The sequence below is a fragment of the Oncorhynchus tshawytscha genome, unplaced genomic scaffold, assembly GCF_018296145.1.
Source record: "Oncorhynchus tshawytscha isolate Ot180627B unplaced genomic scaffold, Otsh_v2.0 Un_contig_1711_pilon_pilon, whole genome shotgun sequence".
In the NCBI taxonomy this organism is placed as follows: domain Eukaryota; kingdom Metazoa; phylum Chordata; class Actinopteri; order Salmoniformes; family Salmonidae; genus Oncorhynchus; species Oncorhynchus tshawytscha.
In genome coordinates, this window is record NW_024609735.1 from 211452 (window position 1) to 236848 (window position 25397).

The window sequence follows — 25397 nt, forward strand, 5'->3', positions numbered from 1 at the left end:
TATGAATATTGGTCAGAACAATGAGAAGACAATGTGTATGGAAATACAACATGTATAATACTCACTGTAAGATTTGCAATAACAGATTTGGCATCATCTGAAAAAAGACAAACAGTGTTCTGATTGACTGTCGACTGTTAGGAAATGTGCCTCGTTCTACCGTACTACCGAGGACGCAGTCCATAACTGGATCAGTAGGGACACATCAACGTAGTCTGGGGACGAGGAGGCGTGCTCTTCTGAGCAGAAAGATACATGCTAAAGTAATGTTATTGTTTTGGTCTCGACTGACCTGGCCATGTGACCCAGTCAAGGATCAGGGTCACTGAGATACAGTACTCTGTCTTTCTCTACACACTTTCCAGTAACTGGAGGAATGGGTCTGCCTGTCTAAATGCAGCCTATGAGGACCACAATGGGTCTGCCTGTCTAAACGCAGCCTATGAGGACCACAATGGGTCTGCCTGTCTAAATGCAGCCTATGAGGACCACAATGGGTCTGCCTGTCTAAATGCAGCCTATGAGGACCACAATGGGTCTGCCTGTCTAAACGCAGCCTATGAGGACCACAATGGGTCTGCCTGTCTAAACGCAGCCTATGAGGACCACAATGGGTCTGCCTGTCTTAAATGCAGACTATGAGGACCACAATTGGTCTGCCTGTCTTAACGCAGCCTATGAGGACCACAATGGGTCTAACTGTCTAACGCAGCCTATGAGGACCACAATGTGTCTGCCTGTCTAAACACAGCCTATGAGGACCACAATGTGTCTGCCTGTGTAAACACAGCCTATGAGGACCACAATGGGTCTGCCTGTCTAAACAAAGCCTATGAGGACCACAATGGGTCTGCCTGTCTAAACGAAGCCTATGAGGACCACATTAGAAATAGGTCTCTGATTTTGTAGTTGGGGATTTGTAGTTGGTTAATCCTCAATGATTTTATTAGGGCATGTTCTTCAATACAGTATTGTGTTTTTAAATGGTCAATCAATCAATACATCAATACACCAATCAGACAAACAAACCAAACGCTCACATTTGGGGTTGTTGGGGTACCTGGAGCGGATCCTGCCCAGGGAGCCGGGGATCAGGATGATGTCATCAACAGTGGACGGCATGTATGAGCTGAGGAACTCTGTCCTGTCACAGTGAGCCTCCTCCATACCTGAGGAACACATGTTCAGAACAGCCTTTAGATCACTGCAGAATGAAGAAGAAGAAGAAGAAGGTGACTTGATTGTCCATAGTCAGAGAAATGGACATCGTCTAGAGCACGTGTCAAACTCATTCCATGGAGGGCCGAGTGTCTGAGGGTTTTCGCTCCTGCCTTGAACTTGATTGATGAATTGAGGTCACGAATTAGTAAAGAACTCCCCTCACCTGGTTGTCTAGGGCTTAAATGAAAGGAGAAAACTAAAACCCACAGACACTAGGACCTCCATGGAATGAGTTTGACAGCCCTGGTCTAGAGGTCTGTGGAGGACCGATTTATTCATCCCGCCCACACCCACTGGCTTTCTGTTCGACTCCCATCCGCTAACGCAAGAACTGGTCCCGAACCCAACCGCAATACTGCTTATTTTAGACGTATGTGACGACTCAGCTCACTTGCCAACCATGGTTGCAAAAATAACCTAAGAAATAAGTTAAATTACCAGAGATTCTCACGTGGACCATTATATTAGGCTATCGGTATTACTGGGACATATCAGCCAATAGGCTAGGCGTACTTTGAAGAGACCTGAGTTGGAGAGACTTTCACTTTCTCTAGAGCTACGTTTTCTTACCTCCCTTTTATGAGTGGGACGATTTTCAGACGGAGACTAATATGAGTGATCAATGTTTATTTATATATAGGCAATGTAGTGAACTATAGCCTAATCATATTTAGGAAGTACATTTTCTTGGAAAGATAACTGATATGTGATCCCCCAGCGTGTGTATTGACTAGGTAGAGTTGGTGTGTATTGACCAGGGTTGGTATGTATTGATCAGGGTTGGTATGTATTGACTAGGGTTGGTGTATATTGACTAGGTTGGTATGTATTGACCAGGGTTAGGGTTGGTATGTATTGACCAGGGTTGTTATGTATTGACCAGGGTTGGTATGTACTGACCATGGTTGGTATGTATTGACCAGGGTTGATATGTACTGACCATGGTTGGTATGTATTGACCAGGGTTGGTATGTATTGGCCATGGTTGGTATGTATTGACCAGGGTTAGGGTTGGTGTGTATTGACCAGGGTTGGTATGTATTGACCAGGGTTGGTATAAATTGAGGGTTAGGGTTGGTATGATTGACCCGGGTTAGGGTTGGTATGTATTGACCAGGGATGGTATGTATTGACCAGGGTTAGGAGTTGGTATGATTGACCAGGGTTAGGGTTGGTATGATTGACCAGGGTTAGGGTTGGTATGTATTGACCAGGGTTAGGGTTGGTATGTATTGACCAGGGGGTTGGTATGGTATGTATTGACCAGGGTTAGGGTTGGTATGTATTGACCAGGGTTAGGGTTGGTATGATTGACCAGGGTTAGGGTTGGTATGTATTGACCCGGGTTAGGGTTGGTATGTATTGACCAGGGATGGTATGTATTGACCAGGGTTAGGGTTGGTATGATTGACCAGGGTTAGGGTTGGTATGTATTGACCAGGGTTAGGGTTGGTATGTATTGACCAGGGTTAGGGTTGGTATGTATTGACCAGGGTGGGGTTGGTATGTTGACCAGGGTTGGTATGTATTGACCAGGGTTAGGGTTGGTATGTATTGACCAGGGTTTATGATTGACCAGGGTTAGGGTTGTATGTATTGACCAGGGTTAGGGTTGGTATGATTGACCAGGGTTAGGTTGGTATGTATTGACCAGGGTTAGGGTTGGTATGTTGACCAGGGATGGTATGTATTGACCAGGGTTAGGGTTGGTATGATTGACCAGGGTTAGGGTTGGTATGTATTGACCAGGGTTAGGGTTGGTATGTATTGACCAGGGTTAGGGTTGGTATGTATTGACCCAGGGTTTATGTATTGACCAGGGTTGGTATGTATTGACCAGGGTTAGGGTGGTATGTATTGACCAGGGTTAGGGTTGGTATGATTGACCAGGGTTAGGGTTGGTATGTATTGACACCGGTTGGTAGTATTGACCGGGTTCAGTATGTATTGACCAGGGTTAGGGTTGGTATGTATTGACCAGGGTTAGGGTTTATGTATTGACCAGGGTTGGTATGTATTGACCAGGGTTGGTGTGTATTTACCAGGGTTAGGGTTGGTATGTATTGACCAGGGTTGTTGGTATGTATTGACCAGGGTTAGGGTTGGTATGTATGACCAGGGTTAGGGTTGGTATGTATTGACCAGGGTTAGGGTTGGTATGTATTGACCAGGGTTAGGGTTGGTATGTATTGACAGGTCAGGGGTCAAAATACCGTGATCTCCCACCATGATGATGTTGACACATCGGTGGAGTTTCATCTGTTTCAGGCCGTCCATCAGCTGACCAATTATCTTATCAACAGGGTGTTACGGTACTGAGTCAATGTGGAGGCTATATACAGGGTGTTACGGTACTGAGTCAATGTGGAGGCTATATACAGGGTGTTACGGTACAGAGTCAATGTGGAGGCTATATACAGGGTATTACGGCACAGAGTCAATGTGGAGGCTATATACAGGGGTTACGGTACAGAGTCAATGTGGAGGCTATATACAGGGGTTATGGTACAGAGTCAATGTGGAGGCTATATACAGGGTGTTATGGTACAGAGTCAATGTGGAGGCTATATACAGGGTGTTATGGTACAGAGTCAATGTGGAGGCTATATACAGGGTGTTATGGTACAGAGTCAATGTGGAGGCTATATACAGGGTGTTATGTTACAGAGTCAATGTGGAGGCTATATACAGGGTGTTATGGTACAGAGTCAATGTGGAGGCTATATACAGGGTGTTACGGTACAGAGTCAATGTGGAGGCTATATACAGGGTGTTACGGTACTGAGTCAATGTGGAGGCTATATACAGGGTGTTACGGTACAGAGTCAATGAGGAGGCTATATACAGGGTGTTACGGTACTGAGTCAATGTGGAGGCTATATACAGGGTGTTACGGTACTGAGTCAATGAGGAGGCTATATACAGGGTGTTACGGTACTGAGTCAATGTGGAGGCTATATACAGGGTGTTACGGTACAGAGTCAATGTGGAGGCTATATACAGGGTGTTACAGTACCGAGTCAATGTGGAGGCTATATACAGTGTGTTACGGTACAGAGTCCATTTGGAGGCTATATACAGGGTATTACGGTACAGAGTCAACGTGGAGGCTATATACAGGGTATTACGGTACAGAGTCAATGTGGAGGCTATATACAGGGTATTACGGTACAGAGTCAACGTGGAGGCTATATACAGGGTATTATGGTACAGAGTCAACGTGGAGGCTATATACAGGGTGTTACGGTACAGAGTCAATGTGGAGGCTATATACAGGGTATTACGGTACAGAGTCAAAGTGGAGGCTATATACAGGGTATTATGGTACAGAGTCAATGCGGTGCCCACTGCTACTGTTTAATTATTTGTTACTTTTATTTCTCTATTTTTTACTTATTAACACTTATTTTTCTTAAAACTTCTTAATTAAGCATTGTTGGTTAAAGCCTTGGCGCATGTGACAAATACAATTTGACTTGAAGTACAAAATCTCTAGAAAATGGTTAATCAATTCCACACTGTACAAGTCATGCATGTACATGCCTGGGTTTGTTTGGGGCCTTGCTATGGCTGGACAGTTGAAACAGAAAGCCAGTGTTTATGCTACAGTGATGTAGATTGTTCTGTATGTAACTAGCTCCATCTGGCATGAGTGCTGCTGTCGTGAGTGCTGCTTAACACATACTCAGGTCCCGGTAGTCTGAACCACAACCGTCTCTCCCCTCAGACTCTGCCCCAGCCCCAGCCCCAGCCCCAGCCCCAGCCCCAGCCCCAGCCCCAGCCTCCAGCCTCCAGCCTCCAGCCTCCAGCTCACCTCAGTGCTCATGGGCCCCAGCTTGTGGCCAAACGTGTCCGGCTGCTCGGAGTGCATGGCGTAAACATACGGCCTGAAACAACACAGGTGGAAGGGAATCTTAGGTTGGCCATGTGTATCCTCTACCACCCCAGGTCTCAAATACAGGGTTAGGATATGGGAGCAAAGTTACTTACTCAAAGTCAGATGGAGATTGCTGCTAAACATAGAGAGGCCATCTTGGATGCATGTAGAGGATGGGGTTTCACTGCTGGTATATCATTGCAGATAGTAACAGCCTAAAGAAGAGGATAAAAGAAGCTGACTTTACCTCTCTCCGTCTGGCAGATGAAGCCATTGTAGCATGGTCAGGACTCTCCTCTCCAACGGGATGGACCTGGAAAGACACATCAGATGAGTTCATCATATGGAGGACAAAATGGAGTTCACAAAAAAATGTATGGGGTTCTGTGTATCAATGGCTTTACTGTGTCTGGGGTACTGTGTCTGGGAGGCTGTGTCTGGGGTACTGTGTCTGGGAGGCTGTGTCTGGGGTGCTATGTCTGGGGGGCTGTGTATCAATGTTTTACTGTGTATGAAAACACCACATTTGATCCTTTCTGTTTGCATCCAGGAAAGCTGCCAAATTAGAACCACTAAAGACATTATAACAGACCTATATAGTCCTGGGGTACACCAGATTAGAACCACTAAAGACATTATAACAGACCTATATAGTCCTGGGGTACACCAGATTAGAACCACTTAAGACATTATAACAGACCTATATAGTCCTGGGTTACACCAGATTAGAACCACTAAAGACATAACAGACCTATAAAGTCATGCACCAGATTAGAACCACTAAAGACATTATAACAGGCCTATATAGTCCTGGGGTACACCAGATTAGAACCACTAAAGACATAACAGACCTATAAAGTCAGACCAAATTAGAACCATAAAGACATTATAACAGGCCTATATAGTCCTGCACCAGATTAGAACCACTAAAGACATAACAGGCCTATATAAGAGTCCTGGGGTACACCAGATTAGAACCACTAAAGACATTATAACAGGCCTATATAGTCCTGGGGTACACCAGATTAGAACCACTAAAGACATTATAACAGACCTATATAGTCCTGGGGTACACCAGATTAGAACCACTAAAGACATAACATACCTATATAACCAGATTAGAACCACTAAAGACATAACAGGACCTATATAGTCCACCAGATTAGAACCACTAAAGACATAACAGACCTATATAGTCCTAAAGACATAACAGGGATACACCAGATTAGAACCACTAAAGACATTATAACAGACCTATATAGTCCTAGAATACACCAGATTAGAACCACTAAAGACATAACAGGCCTATATAGTCCTGGGTTACACCATATTAGAACCACTAAATACATAACAGGCCTATATAGTCCTGGGGTACACCAGATTAGAACCACTAAAGACATAACAGGCCTATATAGTCCTGGGGTACACCATATTAGAACCACTAAAGACATAACAGGCCTATATAGTCCTAGAATACACCAGATTAGAACCACTACAGACATTATAACAGACCTATATAGTCCTAGATTACACCAGATTAGAACCACTAAAGACATTATACCAGACCTATATAGTCCTAGGTTACACCAGATTTTTACCACTAAAGACATAACAGGCCTATATAGTCCTGGGGTACACCAGATTTGAACCACTAAAGACATTATACCAGACCTATATTGTCCTGGGTTACACCAGATTAGAACCACTAAATACCTTATAACAGACCTATATAGTCCTAGGTTACACCAGATTAGATCCACTAAATACACTAACAGATCTATATAGTCCTGGGGTACACCAGTTAGAACCACTAAAGACATATACAGATTAGAACCACTAAAGACATTATAACAGGCCTATATAGTCCTACACCAGATTAGGACATTATAACAGACCTATATACACCAGATTAGAACCACTAAAGACATTATAACAGGCCTATATAGTCCTAGGATACACCAGATTAGAACCACTAAAGACATTATAACAGGCCTATATAGTCCTGGGGTTACACCAGATTAGAACCACTAAAGACATTATAACAGACCTATATAGTCCTAGGATTTACACCAGATTAGAACCACTAAAGACAGTTATAACAGATTAGAACCACCTATAACAGGCCTATATAGTCCTGGGGTACACCAGATTAGAACCACTAAAGACATTATAACAGGCCTATATAGTCCTGGGTTACACCAGATTAGAACCACTAAAGACATTATAACAGACCTATATAGTCCTAGGTTACACCAGATTAGAACCACTAAAGACATTATAACAGACCTATAGAGTCCACAGATTAGAACCACTAAAGACATTATAACAGGCCTATATAGTCCTAGGGTTACACCAGATTAGAACCACTAAAGACATTATAACAGACCTATATAGTCCTAGGGTACACCAGATTAGAACCACTAAAGACATTATAACAGCCTATATAGTCCTAGGATACACCAGATTAGAACCACTAAAGACATTATAACAGGCCTATATAGTCCTAGGTTACACCAGATTAGAACCACTAAAGACATTATAACAGACCTATATAGTCCTAGGTTACACCAGATTAGATCCACTAAATACACAACAGATCTATATAGTCCTGGGGTACACCAGATTAGAACCACTAAAGACATAACAGGCCTATATAGTCCTGGGGTACAGATTAGAACCACTAAAGACATTATAACAGGCCTATATAGTCCTGGGGTACACCAGATTAGAACCACTAAAGACATTATAACAGACCTATATAGTCCTGGGGTACACCAGATTAGAACCACTAAAGACATTATAACAGACCTATATAGTCCTAGGTTACACCAGATTAGAACCACTAAAGACATAACAGGCCTATATAGTCCTGGGGTACACCAGATTAGAACCACTAAAGGCATTATAACAGCCTATATAGTCCTGGGTTACACCAGATTAGAACCACTGAAGACATTATAACAGACCTATATAGTCAAGGGGTACACCAGATTAGAACCACTAAAGACATTATAACAGACCTATATAGTCCTAGGTTACACCAGATTAGATCCACTAAATACACAACAGATCTATATAGTCCTGGGGTACACCAGATTAGAACCACTAAATACATTATAACAGGCCTATATAGTCCTAGAATACACCAGATTAGAACCACTAAAGACATAGTCCTGGGGTACACCAGATTAGAACCACTAAATACATAACAGGCCTATATAGTCCTGGGGTACACCAGATTAGAACCACTAAAGACATAACAGACCTATATAGTCCTAGAATACACCAGATTAGAACCACTAAAGACATAACAGCCCTATATAGTCCTAGAATACACCAGATTAGAACCACTAAAGACATAACAGGCCTATATAGTCCTAGAATACACCAGATTAGAACCACTAAAGACATAACAGGCCTATATAGTCCTGGGGTACACCAGATTAGAACCACTAAAGACATTATAACAGACCTATATAGTCAAGGGTACACCAGATTAGAACCACTAAAGACATAACACCTATATAGTACACCAGATTAGAACCACTAAAGACATAACAGGCCTATATAGTCCTAGGGTACACCAGATTAGAACCACTAAAGACATAACAGACCTATATAGTCCTGGGGTACACCAGATTAGAACCACTAAAGACATAACAGCCTATATAGTCCAGAATACACCAGATTAGAACCACTAAAGACATAACAGACCTATATAGTCCTAGGGTACACCAGATTAGAACCACTAAAGACATAACAGACCTATATAGTCTGGGGGTACACCAGATTAGAACCACTAAAGATATTAACAGGCCTATATAGTCAAGGGGTACACCAGATTAGAACCACTAAAGACATAACAGGCCTACACCAGATTATAGTCCTAGGGGTACACCAGATTAGAACCACTAAAGACATAACAGGCCTATATAGTCCTGGGGCACCAGATTAGACCACTAAAGACATAACAGGCCTATATAGTCCTGGGGTACACCAGATTAGAACCACTAAAGACATAACAGCCCTATATAGTCCTAGAATACACCAGATTAGAACCACTAAAGACATAACAGGCCTATATAGTCCTGGGGTACACCAGATTAGAACCACTAAAGACATAAAAGGCCTATATAGTCCTGGGGTGCACCAGATTAGAACCACTAAAGACATAACAGGCCTATATAGTCCTGGGGTACATCCCTCTCCTTCCCCCCTGGATATCTTTGAACCTCAAAGCCTCCCCTCCTGTTCCTGTTTTGTAGAGCGGTGGGCCACGAACAGACCTCCATCCTCCAGCCCACTAGGCACAGCTGCCAACCATCAACCCCAGGGTTTGCCTCTCTAACTGGGGCTTGACATGTGGGGGAGCTGGGGGGGTATGGAAGGGGGTAGATCTTATCCCACTAAATCACTAAAGGGGGGAATTCTCTTCTTCTCAACCCCTCTGGTGTTGGTTAAGACCTCCCTGGAGTTGGTCTTAACAGAGACCTCCACAAAGCTACAACCACAACTCCCCGTCACCTCCAGACCTCATTGGTTAAATAATACAGTCTTATACTGTACTGTAAAGTGACCCCTCCTCCTCCTCAGTGCCCAGTGCCCTGGGCCCCCCCCCCCTCTCCTTCTCAGTGCCCTGGGCCCCCCTCCCCCTCCTCAGTGCCCTGGGCCCTCCTCCCCCTCATCAGTGCCCTGGGCTCCCCCTCCTCAGTGCCCTGGGCCCCCTCCTCCTCCGTGCCCTGCCCCCCCCCCCCTCCTCCTCCTCTCCAGTGCCCTGGGCCCCCCCCTCCTCCTCCTCAGTGCCCTGCCCCCCCCTCCCCTCCTCAGTGCCCTGCCCCCTCCTCCTCCTCAGTGCCCTGGCCCTCCTCCTCCTCAGTGCCCTGGGCCCCCCCCCTCCTCAGTGCCCTGCCCCCCCCTCCTCCTCCTCAGTGCCCTGGCCCTCCTCCTCCTCAGTGCCCTGGGCCCCCTCCCCCTCCTCAGTGCCCTGGGCCCCCCTCCCCCTCCTCAGTGCCCTGCCCCCTCCCCCTCAGTGCCCTGGGCCCCCCTCCTCAGTGCCCTGGCCCCCCCCCCCCTCCCCCCCTCCCCAGTGCCCTGCCCCCCACCTCGGGAAGTGCACCTTGAAATGCACTTTGTCACTGCTTTTGAAGGAGTGCCCCCCAGCTGGCCAAGTTCACATGCAGGCATCCCGTTTTACGTTAATAGGCCGATTTGAGTCAAATTGCTCTCAAAACAGTTAGGTCTGTACGCCTCTAAACTGAAGTCTGCCTCAAAGGCCTCTGTGTCTTATGAATGTGTGATGCATTGTGTTTTTTTAGCAGCCTGCATGCGTTATGTTAGCCAGAGTACAACTAAACGAGAACATGTCCATGTAGTTTCCAGACATCTCCAACTGAAAGCCACAACAGTGTTATGACAATATAATGGCAACACTTTCTGTTGTGTTTTGTCTTCAAGAGTAGTGTTTTGTCTTTGAGAGTAGTGTTTTGTCTTTGAGAGTAATGTTTTGTCTTTGAGAGTAGTGTTTTGTCTTTGAGAGTTGTGTTTTGTTGTGTTTTGTCTTTGAGAGTTGTGTTTTGTCTTTGAGAGTTGTGTTTTGTCTTTGAGAGTTGTGTTTTGTCTTTGAGAGTTGTGTTTTGTCTTTGAGAGTTGTGTTTTGTCTTTGAGAGTTGTGTTTTGTCTTTGAGAGTTAGTGTTTTGTCTTTGAGAGTAGTGCCGAGTAGTGCTTTTCTAGGTCCATTTACGTTCCATCATTTAAAAAAATATCACGCTTTTTAAATTTCAGTTTCGATTATCATTATTTTTTACATTAAATGCATTATAAAATAATTACAAAAACAATTTAGCTTTTTAATGGAAATTCCAAAGCCAAAAATAGTTAACATTACATTTCCAAAACACTGAAATATTCCATTGTCTCTGTCAAGTCCACATAGGGTAGACATCAATTAAAAATTAAAAATAAATGACAATGAAATAATACAATATTGGTATATTACTTAGTATTTGTCATTCCTTAAAGTCATCATCTCATCTCTGCTAATGCAGTAGCAACCAAACAGACAGACCATATAATGTTATCTCTATCTCTCTCTGTGTGTTGTGTCCATTCATCTCTCATGCGGTCTGTGTGTATCTAACCTAATGTAATTATCTTCTCTGCCTGACCCAGAAAAAACAGGTGCAATGGATCATGGTCAATATAGTTAATTACCACGTTTCTGCGCTTAACAAGGTTGAATATTTGCTTAATGAAAACTACATCTCCCTTCAACCCAGTATCCCACATATTTCTTGATTTCTCTCATGAATGATTTTGATTTCTCCCTAGAGAAACACAAAACAAATTTACTAAATTGAATTCAAGTAATTTAATCGATGTTGATCAAATGAGTTGTTAAATAACCAAAAAAATTCACGAAATGTCAGTTAATCGCTAAGCACTACTTGAGAATTCTGAGGAGTATATTGACAGGCTGTGAGGTGATAAAGTTTGTGGGACATAATATCTTTACATTGAGAAGAAGGGAATATGATACAAATGGCCTTGAACAGATTTTTTTTCAGATGTGGTGTAGAGAGAGAGGGGAGGTGGTGGTTAGGGGGAGAGTGAGAGAGAGAGGTAGTCAGAGACAGAGAGAGAGAGGTAGTCAGACAGAGAGAGAGAGGTAGACAGAGAGAGAGAGAGGAGAGGTGGTGGTTAGGGGGAGAGTGAGAGAGAGAGAGAGAGAGAGAGAGAGAGGTAGTCAGAGAGAGAGGTAGACAGAGAGAGAGGTAGACAGAGAGAGAGAGGTAGAGAGAGACAGAGAGAGAGAGAGAGAGAGAGAGAGAGAGAGAGAGAGATAGACACAGAGAGAGAGAGAGAGAGAGAGAGAGAGAGAGAGAGAGAGGTAGACAGACAGAGAGAGAGAGAGAGAGAGAGACAGAGAGGTAGACAGACAGAGAGAGAGAGAGACAGAGTGGTAGACAGACAGAGAGAGAGAGGGACAGAGAGGTAGACAGACAGAGAGAGAGAGACAGAGTGGTAGACAGACAGAGAGAGAGAGACAGAGAGGTAGACAGACAGAGAGAGAGAGAGAGACAGAGAGGTAGACAGACAGAGAGAGAGAGAGACAGAGAGGTAGACAGACAGAGAGAGAGAGACAGGGAGGTAGACAGACAGAGAGAGAGAGGTAGACAGACAGAGAGAGAGACAGAGAGGTAGACAGACAGAGAGAGAGAGACAGAGTGGTAGACAGACAGAGAGAGAGAGAGAGACAGAGAGGTAGACAGACAGAGAGAGAGAGAGACAGAGAGGTAGACAGACAGAGAGAGAGAGAGAGAGGTAGACAGACAGAGAGAGAGAGACAGGGAGGTAGACAGACAGAGAGGGTGTGGGGGAGAGAGGGAGAGACTTACACAGGCCAGAAGAAAGTGCCAGCTTTCACCCCCTGCTTCACTGCTGTAATCCAGATCTAGGACAAGAATAAAAGTGAATATAACCACAGTAAATGATCTGTAAAACTGTGATATAAGACAATATCATTTATCATGTAATGGCATATAACACCTTTAAGGACAATGGGAAAATCCATTTTCGTCAACAAAGGTTCTTCAAAAGCGTTTGTGACCTTAAACCACTACAGTACATTTGCAAGGCTGACGCCATTTCCAATTCAATGTCTCAACTTGAAATGGACGGTTATTACATTTAAACACTACTCACTAGTTTTACTACATTCACACTCAAAGCCAAGTTAAACAGTCTCATATGAAAAAAAGAGAGAGAGAGAGAGAGAGAGAGAGAGAGAGAGAGAGAGAGAGAGAGGCCTGGCCAGCAGTAAGTAAGGCCATTACTGTGCAAATAGAACACAGATGCAGGCCTTCTAGAATGGGAGGGAGGGCTTCTAGTTTGGGAGGGGGTGCTTCTAGAATCTGAAGGGGGCTTCTAGAATGGGAGGGGGTTCTAGAATGGGAGGGGGTTCTAGAATGGGAGGGGAGGCTTCTAGTTTGGGAGGAGGGTGCTTCTAGAATCTGAAGGGGGCTTCTAGAATGGGAGGGGGGTTCTAGAATGGGATGGGGGTTCTAGAATGGGAGGGGAGGCTTCTAGAATGGGAGGGAATAGAATGGGAGGGAGGGCTTCTAGAATGGGATGGAGGGCCTATAGAATGGGAGGGAGGGCTTCTAGAATGGGATGGGGGCTTCTAGAATGGGATGGGGGCTTCTAGAGTGACTTACAGTGCCTTTAGAAAATATTCATACCCCTTAACGTATTCCACATTCTGTTACAGCCTAAAAAGTGGTCATCAATCTACACACAATATCCCATAATGACAAAGTGAAAACAGGTTTCTAGACATGTCATAAAATTCATTGAAAATGAAATACAGAAATATCTCATTTATACAAGTATTCATACCCCTGAGTCTATACGTGTTAGAATCACCTTTGGCAGCGATTACAGCTGTGTGTCTTTCTGGGTAAGTTTCTAAAAGCTTTGCACACCTGGATTGTACAATATTTGCAGAATATTCAAGCTCTGTCAAATTGGTTGTTGATCATTTGCTAGACAGCCATTTTCTTGCCAAGTCTTGCCATAGATTTTCAAACCGATTTGAGTCAAAACTAGGCCACTCAGGAACATTCAATGTCATCTTGGTGAGCAACTCCAGTGTATATTTTGCCTTCTGTTTTAAGTTACTGTCCTGCTGAAAAGTGAATTTGTCTCCCAGTCTGTTGGAAAGGTTTTCCTCTAGGATTTTGCCTGTGCTCAGCTCTATTCCGTTTATTTTTATCCTAAAAAACTCCCTAATCCTTGCCAATGACAAGCATACCCATAACATGATGCAACCACCACCATGCTTGAAAATATGGAGATTGGTACTCAGTAATGTGTTGTATTGGATTTGCCCCAAACGTAACACTTTGTATTCAGGATACAAAGTTAATTTCTTTGCCACATTTTTTTTACTTTAGTATCTTATTGCAAACAGGATGCATGTTTTAGAATATTTTTATTCTGTACAGACTTCCTTCTTTTCACTCTGTCAATTAGGTTGTGGAGTAACTACAATGTTGTTGATCCATCCTCAGTTTTCTCCTATCACAGCCATTCAACTCTGTAACTGTTTTAAAGTCACCATTGGCCTCATGGTGAAATCCCTGAGCGGTTTCCTTCCTCTCTGGCAACTGAGTTAGGAAGGATGCCTGTATCTTTATAGTGACTCAGTGTGTTGATACCCCATCCAAAGTGTAATTAATAACTTCACCATTCTCAAAGGGATATTCAATGTCTGCTTCTTTATTTTTTTACCCATCTACCAATAGGAGCCCTTCTTTGTGAGGCATTGGAAAACCTCCTTGGTCTTTGTAGTTGAATCTGCTCGACTGAGGGACCTTACAGATAATTGTATGTGTGGGGTAAAGAGATGAGGCAGTCATTCAAAAAATCATTTTAAACACTATTATTGCACACAGAGTGAGTCCATGCAACTTATTATGTGACTTGTTAAGTAATTTATGTAATTAAGTAATTTATGCCATAACTAAGGAGTTCAATACTTCTTGACTCAAGACCTTTCAGCTTTTCATTTGTAGTTCATTTCTAAACACATAATTCCACTTTGACATGATGGGGTATTGTGTGGAAGGGCAGTGAAAGTCAATCTCAATTGAATCCATTTTAAATTCAGGCTGTAACACAAGGAAATGTGTAACAAGTCACGGGGTGTGAATCCTTTGTGAAGGTGCTGTATGACTGAACCACAGAACAGAGCAGAGAGAGTAGGGCCTCACCGGCTGACCTCCCCACCAACGGTGATTCAGCTTCTCTCGACCCCGCAGGTTAAAGTTGGCATCAAACACAGGGTCATGCATGGAGTTGCCAACGATGCCATGGGACTCAGGGTACAGGCCCTACAGGAGGTCAGGACGGAGGTGTTAACCCGTGGAGGCTGGATGTTACATTACGGCAGAACTGAAGATAAAATGTTCAGCTGAGTTCAGCAAAGAGGAAGAAAAAGGATGATTGACCAGTACGTACCGTTGCAAGAGTATAGAGATTGGGGAACGTTTTCGTGGGGTACACGGGTCTCATGTAAGGAGCATGGGTACCACAGGCTCCTAGAGGTAAAAAGGCACAAACAGATATGATGCAATGGTACGGGCTCCCGAGTGGCGCAGCGGTCTAAAGCACTGCATCTCAGTGCTAGAGGCGTCACTACAGACATCCTGGCTGTATCACAACCAGCCGTGATTAGGAGTCCCATAAGGTGGCACACAATTGGCCCAGCGTCGTCCGGGTTAGGGTTTGGCCGGGGTAGGCCTTCATTGTAAATAAGAATTTGTTCTTAACTGACTTGCCTAGTTTAATAAAGTTGAATAAAGTAGACCCAGTCAAATGAAACCTTGTTATGGATGATTCATAATATCTTACTGAGTTTCTCGATGTTGGGGATCACTGTGCTTCCTCTCTTCATGTAGGAGGCTCTGAACCCATCCACTGACACCATAATGAGAGGGGGACGGACAAACCTGGGGACAAAAGATCATGAGACTATCTCTGATGTTCTTATGGGTTTTTTTTGTGAATCGCTGTGAAATAGTTGTGAAAGGTTAAACAAAAAAATGTTTTTTTTTAAATAAAAAGGTCTGAAGTGTGTAAATGGGATCTCTTACCCAGCCGGACATTCATGGGTTCTAATGTCTTCACAGTCATCCTGCAACCAAGTAGTGTCCCCTTACAAAGAAAGAGTTAAGAGTTAATATGAGGGTTCAATACAACCTTCCACTACCACCATATAGGATACAGTCAGAGAGGTACATGACTGGTCAAAAGTTTTAGAACACCTACTCATTCAAGGGTTTTTCTTTATTTTTGCTATTTTCTACATTATAGAGTAATAGTAATAACAAATATGGAATCATGTAGTAACCAAAAAGTGTTAAACAAAACAAAATATATTTTATATTTGAGATTCTTCAAATAGCCACCCTTTGCCTTGATGACAGCTTTGCACACTCTTGGCATTCTCTCAACCAGCTTCACCTGGAATGCTTTTCCAACAGTCTTGAAGGAGTTCCCACATATGCTGAGCACTTGTTTGCTATTTCCTTCACTCTGCGGTCCGACTCATCTCAAACCATCTCAATTTGGTTGAGGTCACGTGATTGTGGAGGCCAGGTCATCTGATGCAGCACTCCATCATCCCCCTTCTTGCTCAAATAACCCTTACACAGCCTGGAGGTGTGTTGAGTCATTGTCCTGTTGAAAAACAAATTATAGTCCCACTAAGCCCAAACCAGATGGGATGGCGTATCGCTGCAGAATGCTGTGGTAGCCATGCTGGTTTAGTGTGCCTTGAATTCTAAATAAATCACAGACATTGTCACCAGCAAAGCTCCCCACACCATCACACCTCCTCCTCCATGCTTTACGGTGGGAAATACACATGTGGAGAACATCCGTTCACCTACTCTGTGTCTCAAAATGACACAGTGGTTGGAACCAAAAATCTCCAATTTGGACTCTAGGCCGAAGGTCACATTTCCACCGGTCTAACGGCCATTGCTCGTGTTTCTTGGCCCAAGCAAGTCTCTTCTTATTGGTGTCCTCTAGTAGTGGTTTCTTTGCAGCAATTCGACCATGAAGGCCTGATTCACACAGTCTCTGAACAGCTGATGTTGAGATGTGTCTGTTACTTGAACTCTGTGAAGCATTTATTTGGGCTGCAATTTCTGAGGTTTGTAACTCTAATGAACTTATCTTCTGCAGGAGAGGTAACTCTGGGTCTTCCATTCCTGTGTTGGTCCTCATGAGAAACAGTTTCATCATAGCGCTTGATGGTTTTTGCGACTGCACTTGAAGAAACTTTCAAAGTTCTTGAAATTGACTGACCTTCATGTCTTAAAGTAATGATGGTCTGTCATTTCTCCTTGCTTATTTGAGCTGTTCAAGTCATAATATGGACTTGGTTGTTTACCAAATAAGGCTATATTCTGTATACCACCCCTACTTTGTCACAACACAACTGATTGGTTGAAACGCATTAAGAATTAAATAAATTCCACAAATGAACTTTTAAGAGGGCACACCTGTTAATTGAAATGCATTCCAGGTGACTACCTCATGAAGCTGGTTGAGAGAATGCCAAGAGTGTGCAAAGTTGTCATCAAGGCAAAGGGTGGCTATTTGAATCTCAAATATAAAATATATTTTGATTTGTTTAACACTTTTTTGGTTACTACATGATTCCATATGTGTTATTTCATAGTTTTGATGTCTTCACTATTATTCAACAATGTAGAAAATAGTACAAATAAAGAAAAACCCTTGAATGAGTAGGTGTTCAAAAGCTTTGGACTGATAGTGTATGTCATGACAACAACAGTCAGAAGGGTTGGCTAAAGCACACGCAGCACTAGTATCAGGTTGAGAGACATCTAGTATCAGGTTGAGAGACATCTAGTATCAGGTTGAGAGACATCTAGTATCAGGTTGAGAGACATCTAGTATCAGGTTGAGAGACATCTAGTATCAGGTTGAGAGACATCTAGTATCAGGTTGAGAGACATCTAGTATCAGGTTGAGAGACATCTAGTATCAGTGTCTAACCTTTACAGAGTGTTTTGTAGTTGGTACAGCAGTCTCCTTTGGCCAGACAGTCCTCAGAACAGTGACAGGCATGCTGGTCCTTCCTGGTCTCTCCACAGCGCTCCTTACTGCACTCAAAACCTCCCTCTGGACACAATCAATCATTTATTCAATCAATTAATGAGAGAGGATGTTACATAGGTAACAACAACCCATTAGAACTGCATCAGGGTGTTCCATTCAACAATGAGTCAAGTCACCATAAGGTCATATACATGAGGTAGAAACTGACAGAGATGGTGATGGTCACTAAGTATGAAGTAAAGCGTGTGTTCATTTTGAACCCTGCATTGATGCAATACAACGTACTGAACATTCTGGAACATGTACAACTTGGACTGGGGAGAGGAGTTGAACTGAGATGTAAGACCACCATGTTGAGGGAACATGAAAGGGAGCAGGGGGGACCACCAACCCAGACAGACAGGCTGGCAGGCTTCAGGCTTACCTGTTCTCAAGCAGTGCTCATCAAAATCCTGGCAGCAGCTGTTATAGGTTTTACATAAGTTGTCACAGCGGCAGTTGGGAGGTTCAGCCTCGTCCAATTCAAAGCATCTGTTCTGGCAGGATCCTGACGTGCTGATCCACGGGGAGTCTGAAGGAGCTGGCAGAGAGAGAGAGAGACAACCATTAACAACTACTGAGGGAGATGAAGGAGAGAGAGAGAGAGAGAGAGAGAGAGAGAGAGAGAGAGAGAGAGAGAGAGAGAGAGAGAGACAACCATTAACAACTACTGAGGAGAGAGAGAGAGAGAGAGGGAGAGAGACAACCATTAACAACTACTGAGGGAGAGAAAGGGAGAGAGAGAGAGAGAGAGAGAGAGAGAGAGAACCGTTAACATCTACTGAGTGAGCTGAGAGGAAGAGGAGAGGGGAGAGGAAGACCCATTAACAACTACTGAGGGGGGAGGGAGAGATTCCCTGAGGTTGGGGAGAGACAACCATTAACAACTACTGGGGAGAGGAAAGGTTGGGGAGAGAGAAGTTTCCCTGAGGTTGGGGAGAGGAAATTTCCCCTGAGGTTGGGGAGAGGAAGTTTCCCCTGAGGAGGGAGAGAGAACCTGAGGTTGGGGAGAGGAACACCTCCCTGAGGTTGGGGAGAGGAAGTCTTCCCTGAGGTTGGGGAGAGGAAGTCTTCCCTGAGGTTGGGGAGAGGAAGTATTCCCCCGAGGTTGGGGAGAGGAAGTATTCCCTGAGGTTGGGGAGAGTAACTCTTCCCCGAGGTTGGGGAGAGGAAGTTTCCCCTGAGGTTGGGGAGAGGAAGTTTCCCCTGAGGTTGGGGAGAGGAAGTTTCCCCTGAGGTTGGGGAGAGGAAGTCTTCCCTGAGGTTGGGGAGAGGAACACCTCCCTGAGGTTGGGGAGAGGAAGTCTTCCCTGAGGTTGGGGAGAGGAAGTCTTCCCTGAGGTTGGGGAGAGGACATCTTCCCTGAGGTTGGGGAGAGGAACACTTCCCTGAGGTTGGGGAGAGGAAGTTTCCCTGAGGTTGGGGAGAGGAAGTATTCCCTGAGGTTGGGGAGAGGAAGTTTCCCTGAGGTTGAGGTTTCCCCTGAGGTTGGGGAGAGGAAGTCTTCCCTGAGGTTGGGGAGAGGAACACCTCCCTGAGGTTGGGGAGAGGAAGTCTTCCCTGAGGTTGGGGAGAGGAAGTCTTCCCTGAGGTTGGGGAGAGGACATCTTCCCTGAGGTTGGGGAGAGGAACACTTCCCTGAGGTTGGGGAGAGGCAGTCTTCCCTGAGGTTGGGGAGAGGAACACTTCCCTGAGGTTGGGGAGAGGAACACCTCCCTAAGGTTGGGGAGAGGAACACCTCCCTGAGGTTGGGGAGAGGAAGTATTCCCTGGGGTTGGGGAGAGGAAGTATTCCCTGAGGTTGGGGAGAGGACGTATTCCCTGAGGTTGGGGAGAGGAAGTATTCCCTGAGGTTGGGGAGAGTCACTCTTCCCCGAGGTTGGGGAGAGGAAGTTTCCCCTGAGGTTGGGGAGAGGAAGTATTCCCTGAGGTTGGGGAGAGGCAGTATTCCCTGAGGTTGGGGAGAGGAAGTCTTCCCTGAGGTTGGGGAGAGGAACACCTCCCTGAGGTTGGGGAGAGGAAGTCTTCCCTGAGGTTGGGGAGAGGAAGTCTTCCCTAAGGTTGGGGAGAGGACATCTTCCCTGAGGTTGGGGAGAGGAAGTATTCCCTGAGGTTGGGGAGAGGAAGTATTCCCCCGAGGTTGGGGAGAGGAAGTATTCCCTGAGGTTGGGGAGAGTAACTCTTCCCCGAGGTTGGGGAGAGGAAGTTTCCCCTGAGGTTGGGGAGAGGAAGTTTCCCCTGAGGTTGGGGAGAGGAAGTTTCCCTGAGGTTGGGGAGAGGAAGTCTTCCCTGAGGTTGGGGAGAGGAACACCTCCCTGAGGTTGGGGGGGAGGAAGTCTTCCCTGAGGTTGGGGAGAGGAAGTCTTCCCTGAGGTTGGGGAGAGGACATCTTCCCTGAGGTTGGGGAGAGGAACACTTCCCTGAGGTTGGGGAGAGGAAGTCTTCCCTGAGGTTGGGGAGAGGAACACTTCCCTGAGGTTGGGGGAGAGGTTGGGGAAGGTCTTCCCTGAGGTTGGGGAGAGGAAGTATTCCCTGGGGTTGGGGAGAGGAAGTATTCCCTGAGGTTGGGGAGAGGACGTATTCCCTGAGGTTGGGGAGAGGAAGTATTCCCTGAGGTTGGGGAGAGGCAGTATTCCCTGAGGTTGGGGAGAGGAAGTATTCCCTGAGGTTGGGGAGAGGAAGTCTTCCCTGAGGTTGGGGAGAGGAAGTCTTCCCTGAGGTTGGGGAGAGGAAGTATTCCCTGAGGTTGGGGAGAGGAAGTATTCCCTGAGGTTGGGGAGAGGAAGTCTTCCCTGAGGTTGGGGAGAGGAACACCTCTCTGAGGTTGGGGAGAGGAGATCTTCCCTGAGGTTGGGGAGAGGAGGTATTCCCTGAGGTTGGGGAGAGGAACACCTCCCTGAGGTTGGGGAGAGGAACACCTCCCTGAGGTTGGGGAGAGGAGGTCTTCCCTGAGGTTGGGGAGAGGAGGTCTTCCCTGAGGTTGGGGAGAGGAGGTATTCCCTGAGGTTGGGGAGAGGAGGTATTCCCTGAGGTTGGGGAGAGGAACACCTCCCTGAGGTTGGGGAGAGGCACACCTCCCTGAGGTTGGGGAGAGGAGGTCTTCCCTGAGGTTGGGGAGAGGAGGTATTCCCTGAGGTTGGGGAGAGGAAGTCTTCCCTGAGGTTGGGGAGAGGAAGTCTTCCCTGAGGTTGGGGAGAGGTATACCTCCCTGAGGTTGGGGAGAGGAACACCTCCCTGAGGTTGGGGAGAGGAACACTTCCCTGAGGTTGGGGAGAGGAACACTTCCCTGAGGTTGGGGAGAGGAACACTTCCCTGAGGTTGGGGAGAGGAAGTATTCCCCTGAGGTTGGGGAGAGAAGTATTCCCTGAAGTCTTCCCTGAGGTTGGGGAGAGGGTTTCCCCTGAGGTTGGGGAGAGGAAGTCTTCCCTGAGGTTGGGGAGAGGAAGTTTCCCCTGAGGTTGGGGAGAGGAAGTCTTCCCTGAGGTTGGGGAGAGGAACACCTCCCTGAGGTTGGGGAGAGGAAGTCTTCCCTGAGGTTGGGGAGAGGAAGTCTTCCCTGAGGTTGGGGAGGGACTCTTCCCTGAGGTTGGGGAGAGGAAGTCTTCCCTGAGGTTGGGGAGAGGAAGTCTTCCCCTGAGGTTGGGGAGAGGAAGGAGGTTGGGGAGAGGAAGTTTCCCCTGAGGTTGGGGAGAGGAAGTTTCCCCCCTGAGGTTGGGGAGAGGAAGTTTCCCTGAGGTTGGGGAGAGGAAGTCTTCCCTGAGGTTGGGGAGAGGAAGTCTTCCCTGAGGTTGGGGAGAGGAAGTTTCCCCTGAGGTTGGGGAGAGGAAGTTTCCCCTGAGGTTGGGGAGAGGAAGTCTTCCCTGAGGTTGGGGAGAGGAAGTCTTCCCTGAGGTTGGGGAGAGGAACAGAGGGGACCAAGCCAGTGTAACATACAGTACATAATAAGATGTTCCTTGTGGATTCCGGAACAAACCTGCAGCAGGAAAAACCTGGGCAACGCCAGGAGAAGCACGTGGACGAATTCTATGAAGATTCAAACTCAGTTTACTGCACAGGAATAGCTGTATGAGGCATATAACTAGTCATATACTCGATGTCAAACCCATCCCAGACACAGTGAATGAACTGAATGAAAGGAAACAAACTACCTGTGAAGGAAAGATTACAATGTCCGTTCACAGCTGTGCAGTGGGATCTTTGACAAGTATCCCGACAGTATAATTCAAACCACCTGAGTTTTTACATGCAGACCAGGTCAGAATATGTGGCGCAGAAACGGCTGAAAAGCTCACTTGATATTGACACAAGGTAGAGCCGAGCAAACAAACCCCAAATATACACGAACAGGCCAATCACTAGCGAAAAGGACAACAGTAATCGTTTGTTACACTTAAACGCTCTTTGCTTATTAGTTCTGTGTACACTGGCAGACAGATCTGATAGAAAACGATGTGCAAAAAACTGCATTTTGAATTCCATCGCTACGGTTACCTCAGGGAACGTAGTCAGTTCCGTATAATGTATGTTGCTCATGTTTAAAGATCATTTAGATGGTAAATGGATTCCATGTTAAGTCTACAGACTGTTGAGTGATTGATTACTTTGTCCCTAAGTCAGTTTAAGATTTAGTTAAATGCCTCTGGAATCAAAGACAGTTTTCTGTCTGACTTATTTAAAATGGCAAAAGGAAAGTTGGCTTTATATACCTTTATAGCCAGAATACATCAAGGCCTTTTCAAAATATACTGTAAAGCTTATTTTGGTAATTAAATTACAGAGAAAATGATTCTGATGTGCTTGTAGTATACCATGCACAATGTTAGTGCAGAACACCTTGTCCCAATATGTCATTATACAAAGATTTATTTTTAAATTAACAATTTCAATACTCTAATAGACAAAAATAATACCCATCAACAATTGTCAGAGAGAGAGAGAGAGAGAAAGGAAGGGATGGAAGTCCCCCCAAAATATCTATATTTTATGCAAAACAGTTGTCCAATCTTGCTTACTGTCTGTCCTTGAAGAAGCAGCCTCCTCTACAGACCTTTCAGGGCGGTCATAAACATACCCCGAGCAGATATCCGAACCACAGACGATGGAGAGGACACAGAACATCTTTGAAAATGAACGAAACAACAGATAAATGATACCATTCTACACAATATTGTGACATAAAATGAAACGTGAAACATATGAGGCGACAACGACAAGTCTCCCACAGTAAATATAGCGGGGAACATGCCAGAACAATCCATCATAACCCAGGTATTCTCTCTTGAACATCCTACATTGTAATATCACAGTTTTCTAAACCATCTTTGGTAATTTCCATCTTACCTGTTTAAATGATATCTTATATTTCCCCATTATGTCAGGTCCGTCCTACAGAATTCATGTGTTTATCGCAGTGGTCCCTGTTCGGTTCGTTACCGTGCGTCCTGACTGCACCCCGACTATCACTAAGACTGAGCGCAAGAACCGTGTGGTGGCCAAGTTTTGTGATTTCAGATGAACACCTGTTCACGGTGCCAAAGGGAGCTTCCTTCCAGCTCTCAATCCACTAAATCAAGGAAAAGTGCTTATGCTGCCGTTTAATTTTACTGCGCGCAGTGCGCGGTAGGATACTAAACAATGAATGCAAGGAGAGACCACCCCGGTGAATGCATAACAATACCCTTTGATACTTTTCAAATCGGTCGCCACTTTGAAATGATCATCATCATCCCCTTGTACTGCAAATGATTTAGAAAACAAAAGGAGAGTAAAACTTCCTTGCTGAAAGCCCTGAAAACATCTGAGAACCAGTAATAAACGCATAATAGTCATGGGCGCCTATACGCAAAACATAAGTTCTCATTGTTAACGGAAAGGGACACATGCGGACGCACACGATGCATTTGCATGGATCATAAAGCCTTACAGAACCAATTTCCAAAGAACCATGATTCTCTGCCGAGTGATGCCTGCTCCTAGTCTGCTCTAGACTGGAGTGATTTATACCCTAACTAACCCTGGAACAAGTTATACCCTAACTAACCCTGGAACAAGTTATACCCTAACTAACCCTGGTGTGAGTTATACCCTAACTAACCCTGGAACAAGTTATACCCTAACTAACCCTGGAGTGAGTTATACCCTAACTAACCCTGGAACAAGTTATACCCTAACTAACCCTGGTGAGTTATACCCTAACTAACCCTGGTGTGAGTTATACCCAAACTAACCCTGGTGTGAGTTATACCCTAACTAACCCTGGTGAGTTATACCCTAACTAACCCTGGTGTGAGTTATACCCAAACTAACCCTGGTGGGATTTATACCCTAACTAACCCTGGTGTGAGTTATACCCTAACTAACCCTGGGAGTGATTTATACCCTAACTAACCCTGGAACAAGTTATACCCAAACTAACCCTGGAGTGAGTTATACCCAAACTAACCCTGGAGTGAGTTATACCCATAACTAACCCTGGTTCTAACACTGGACTGAGTTTACCTAACTAACCCTGGGTTCTAACCCTGGTTCTAACACTGGGCTGAGTTATACCCATAACTAACCCTGGTTCTAACCCTGGACTGAGTTGTACCTAACTAACCCTGGTGAGTTAACCCTGGTTCTAACCCTGGACTGAGTTATACCATAACTAACCCTGGTTCTAACACTGGACTGAGTCTACCCATAACTAACCCTGGTTTCTAACCCTGGACTGAGTTATACCATAACTAACCCTGGTTCTAACCCTGGTTCTAACACTGGACTGAGTTGTACCATAACTAACCCTGGTTCTAACACTGGACTGAGTTATACCATAACTAACCCTGGTTCTAACACTGGACTGAGTTATACCATAACTAACCCTGAGTTATAACCCTGGTTCTAACCCTGGACTGAGTTATACCATAACTAACCCTGGTTCTAACCTGGACTGAGTTGTACCCATAACTAACCCTGGTTCTAACCCTGGACTGAGTTGAGTACCATAACTAACCCTGGTTCTAACTAACCCTGGTGTGAGTTATACCATAACTAACCCTGGTTGAGTTAACCCTGGTTCTAACCCTGGACTGAGTTGTACCATAACTAACCCTGGTTCTAACCCTGGTTCTAACACTGGAGTTATACCATAACTAACCCTGGTTCTAACACTGGACTGAGTTATACCATAACTAACCCTGGTTCTAACTAACCCTGGACTGAGTTGTACCATAACTAACCCTGGTTCTAACCCTAACTAACACTGGACTGAGTTGTACCATAACTAACCCTGGTTCTAACCCTGGACTGAGTTATACCATAACTAACCCTGGTTGAGTTATACCCTAACTAACCCTGGTGTGAGTTATACCATAACTAACCCTGGTTCTAACACTGGACTGAGTTATAACTAACCCTGGTTCTAACTAACCCTGGACTGAGTTGTACCATAACTAACCCTGGTTCTAACCCTGGACTGAGTTATACCTAACTAACCCTGGACTGAGTTATACCCTAACTAACCCTGGACTGAGTTATACCCTAACTAACCCTGGACTGAGTTGTACCATAACTAACCCTGGTTCTAACCCTGGACTGAGTTGTACCATAACTAACCCTGGTTCTAACACTG

At 45.1% G+C, this 25397-nt stretch overlaps 1 protein-coding gene across 1 annotated transcript in view; it reads right to left on the reverse strand.

Moving 5' to 3' along the window:
• LOC112243811 (ectonucleotide pyrophosphatase/phosphodiesterase family member 2-like) overlaps positions 1-23353 on the reverse strand; it is a 45479-nt gene extending 22126 nt beyond the window's left edge. Inside the window, 14 exon segments of the mRNA XM_042317375.1 lie at positions 62-97; positions 1041-1169; positions 3435-3529; positions 5022-5108; positions 5346-5411; positions 12494-12549; positions 14870-14989; positions 15117-15196; positions 15510-15607; positions 15752-15812; positions 17688-17813; positions 18175-18330; positions 22801-22906; positions 23129-23353. Of these exon segments, the coding sequence (XP_042173309.1) occupies positions 62-97; positions 1041-1169; positions 3435-3529; positions 5022-5108; positions 5346-5411; positions 12494-12549; positions 14870-14989; positions 15117-15196; positions 15510-15607; positions 15752-15812; positions 17688-17813; positions 18175-18330; positions 22801-22906; positions 23129-23158 (1246 nt within the window). The 5' untranslated portion in view covers positions 23159-23353.
• Between the last annotated feature and the right edge of the window lie 2044 nt (positions 23354-25397).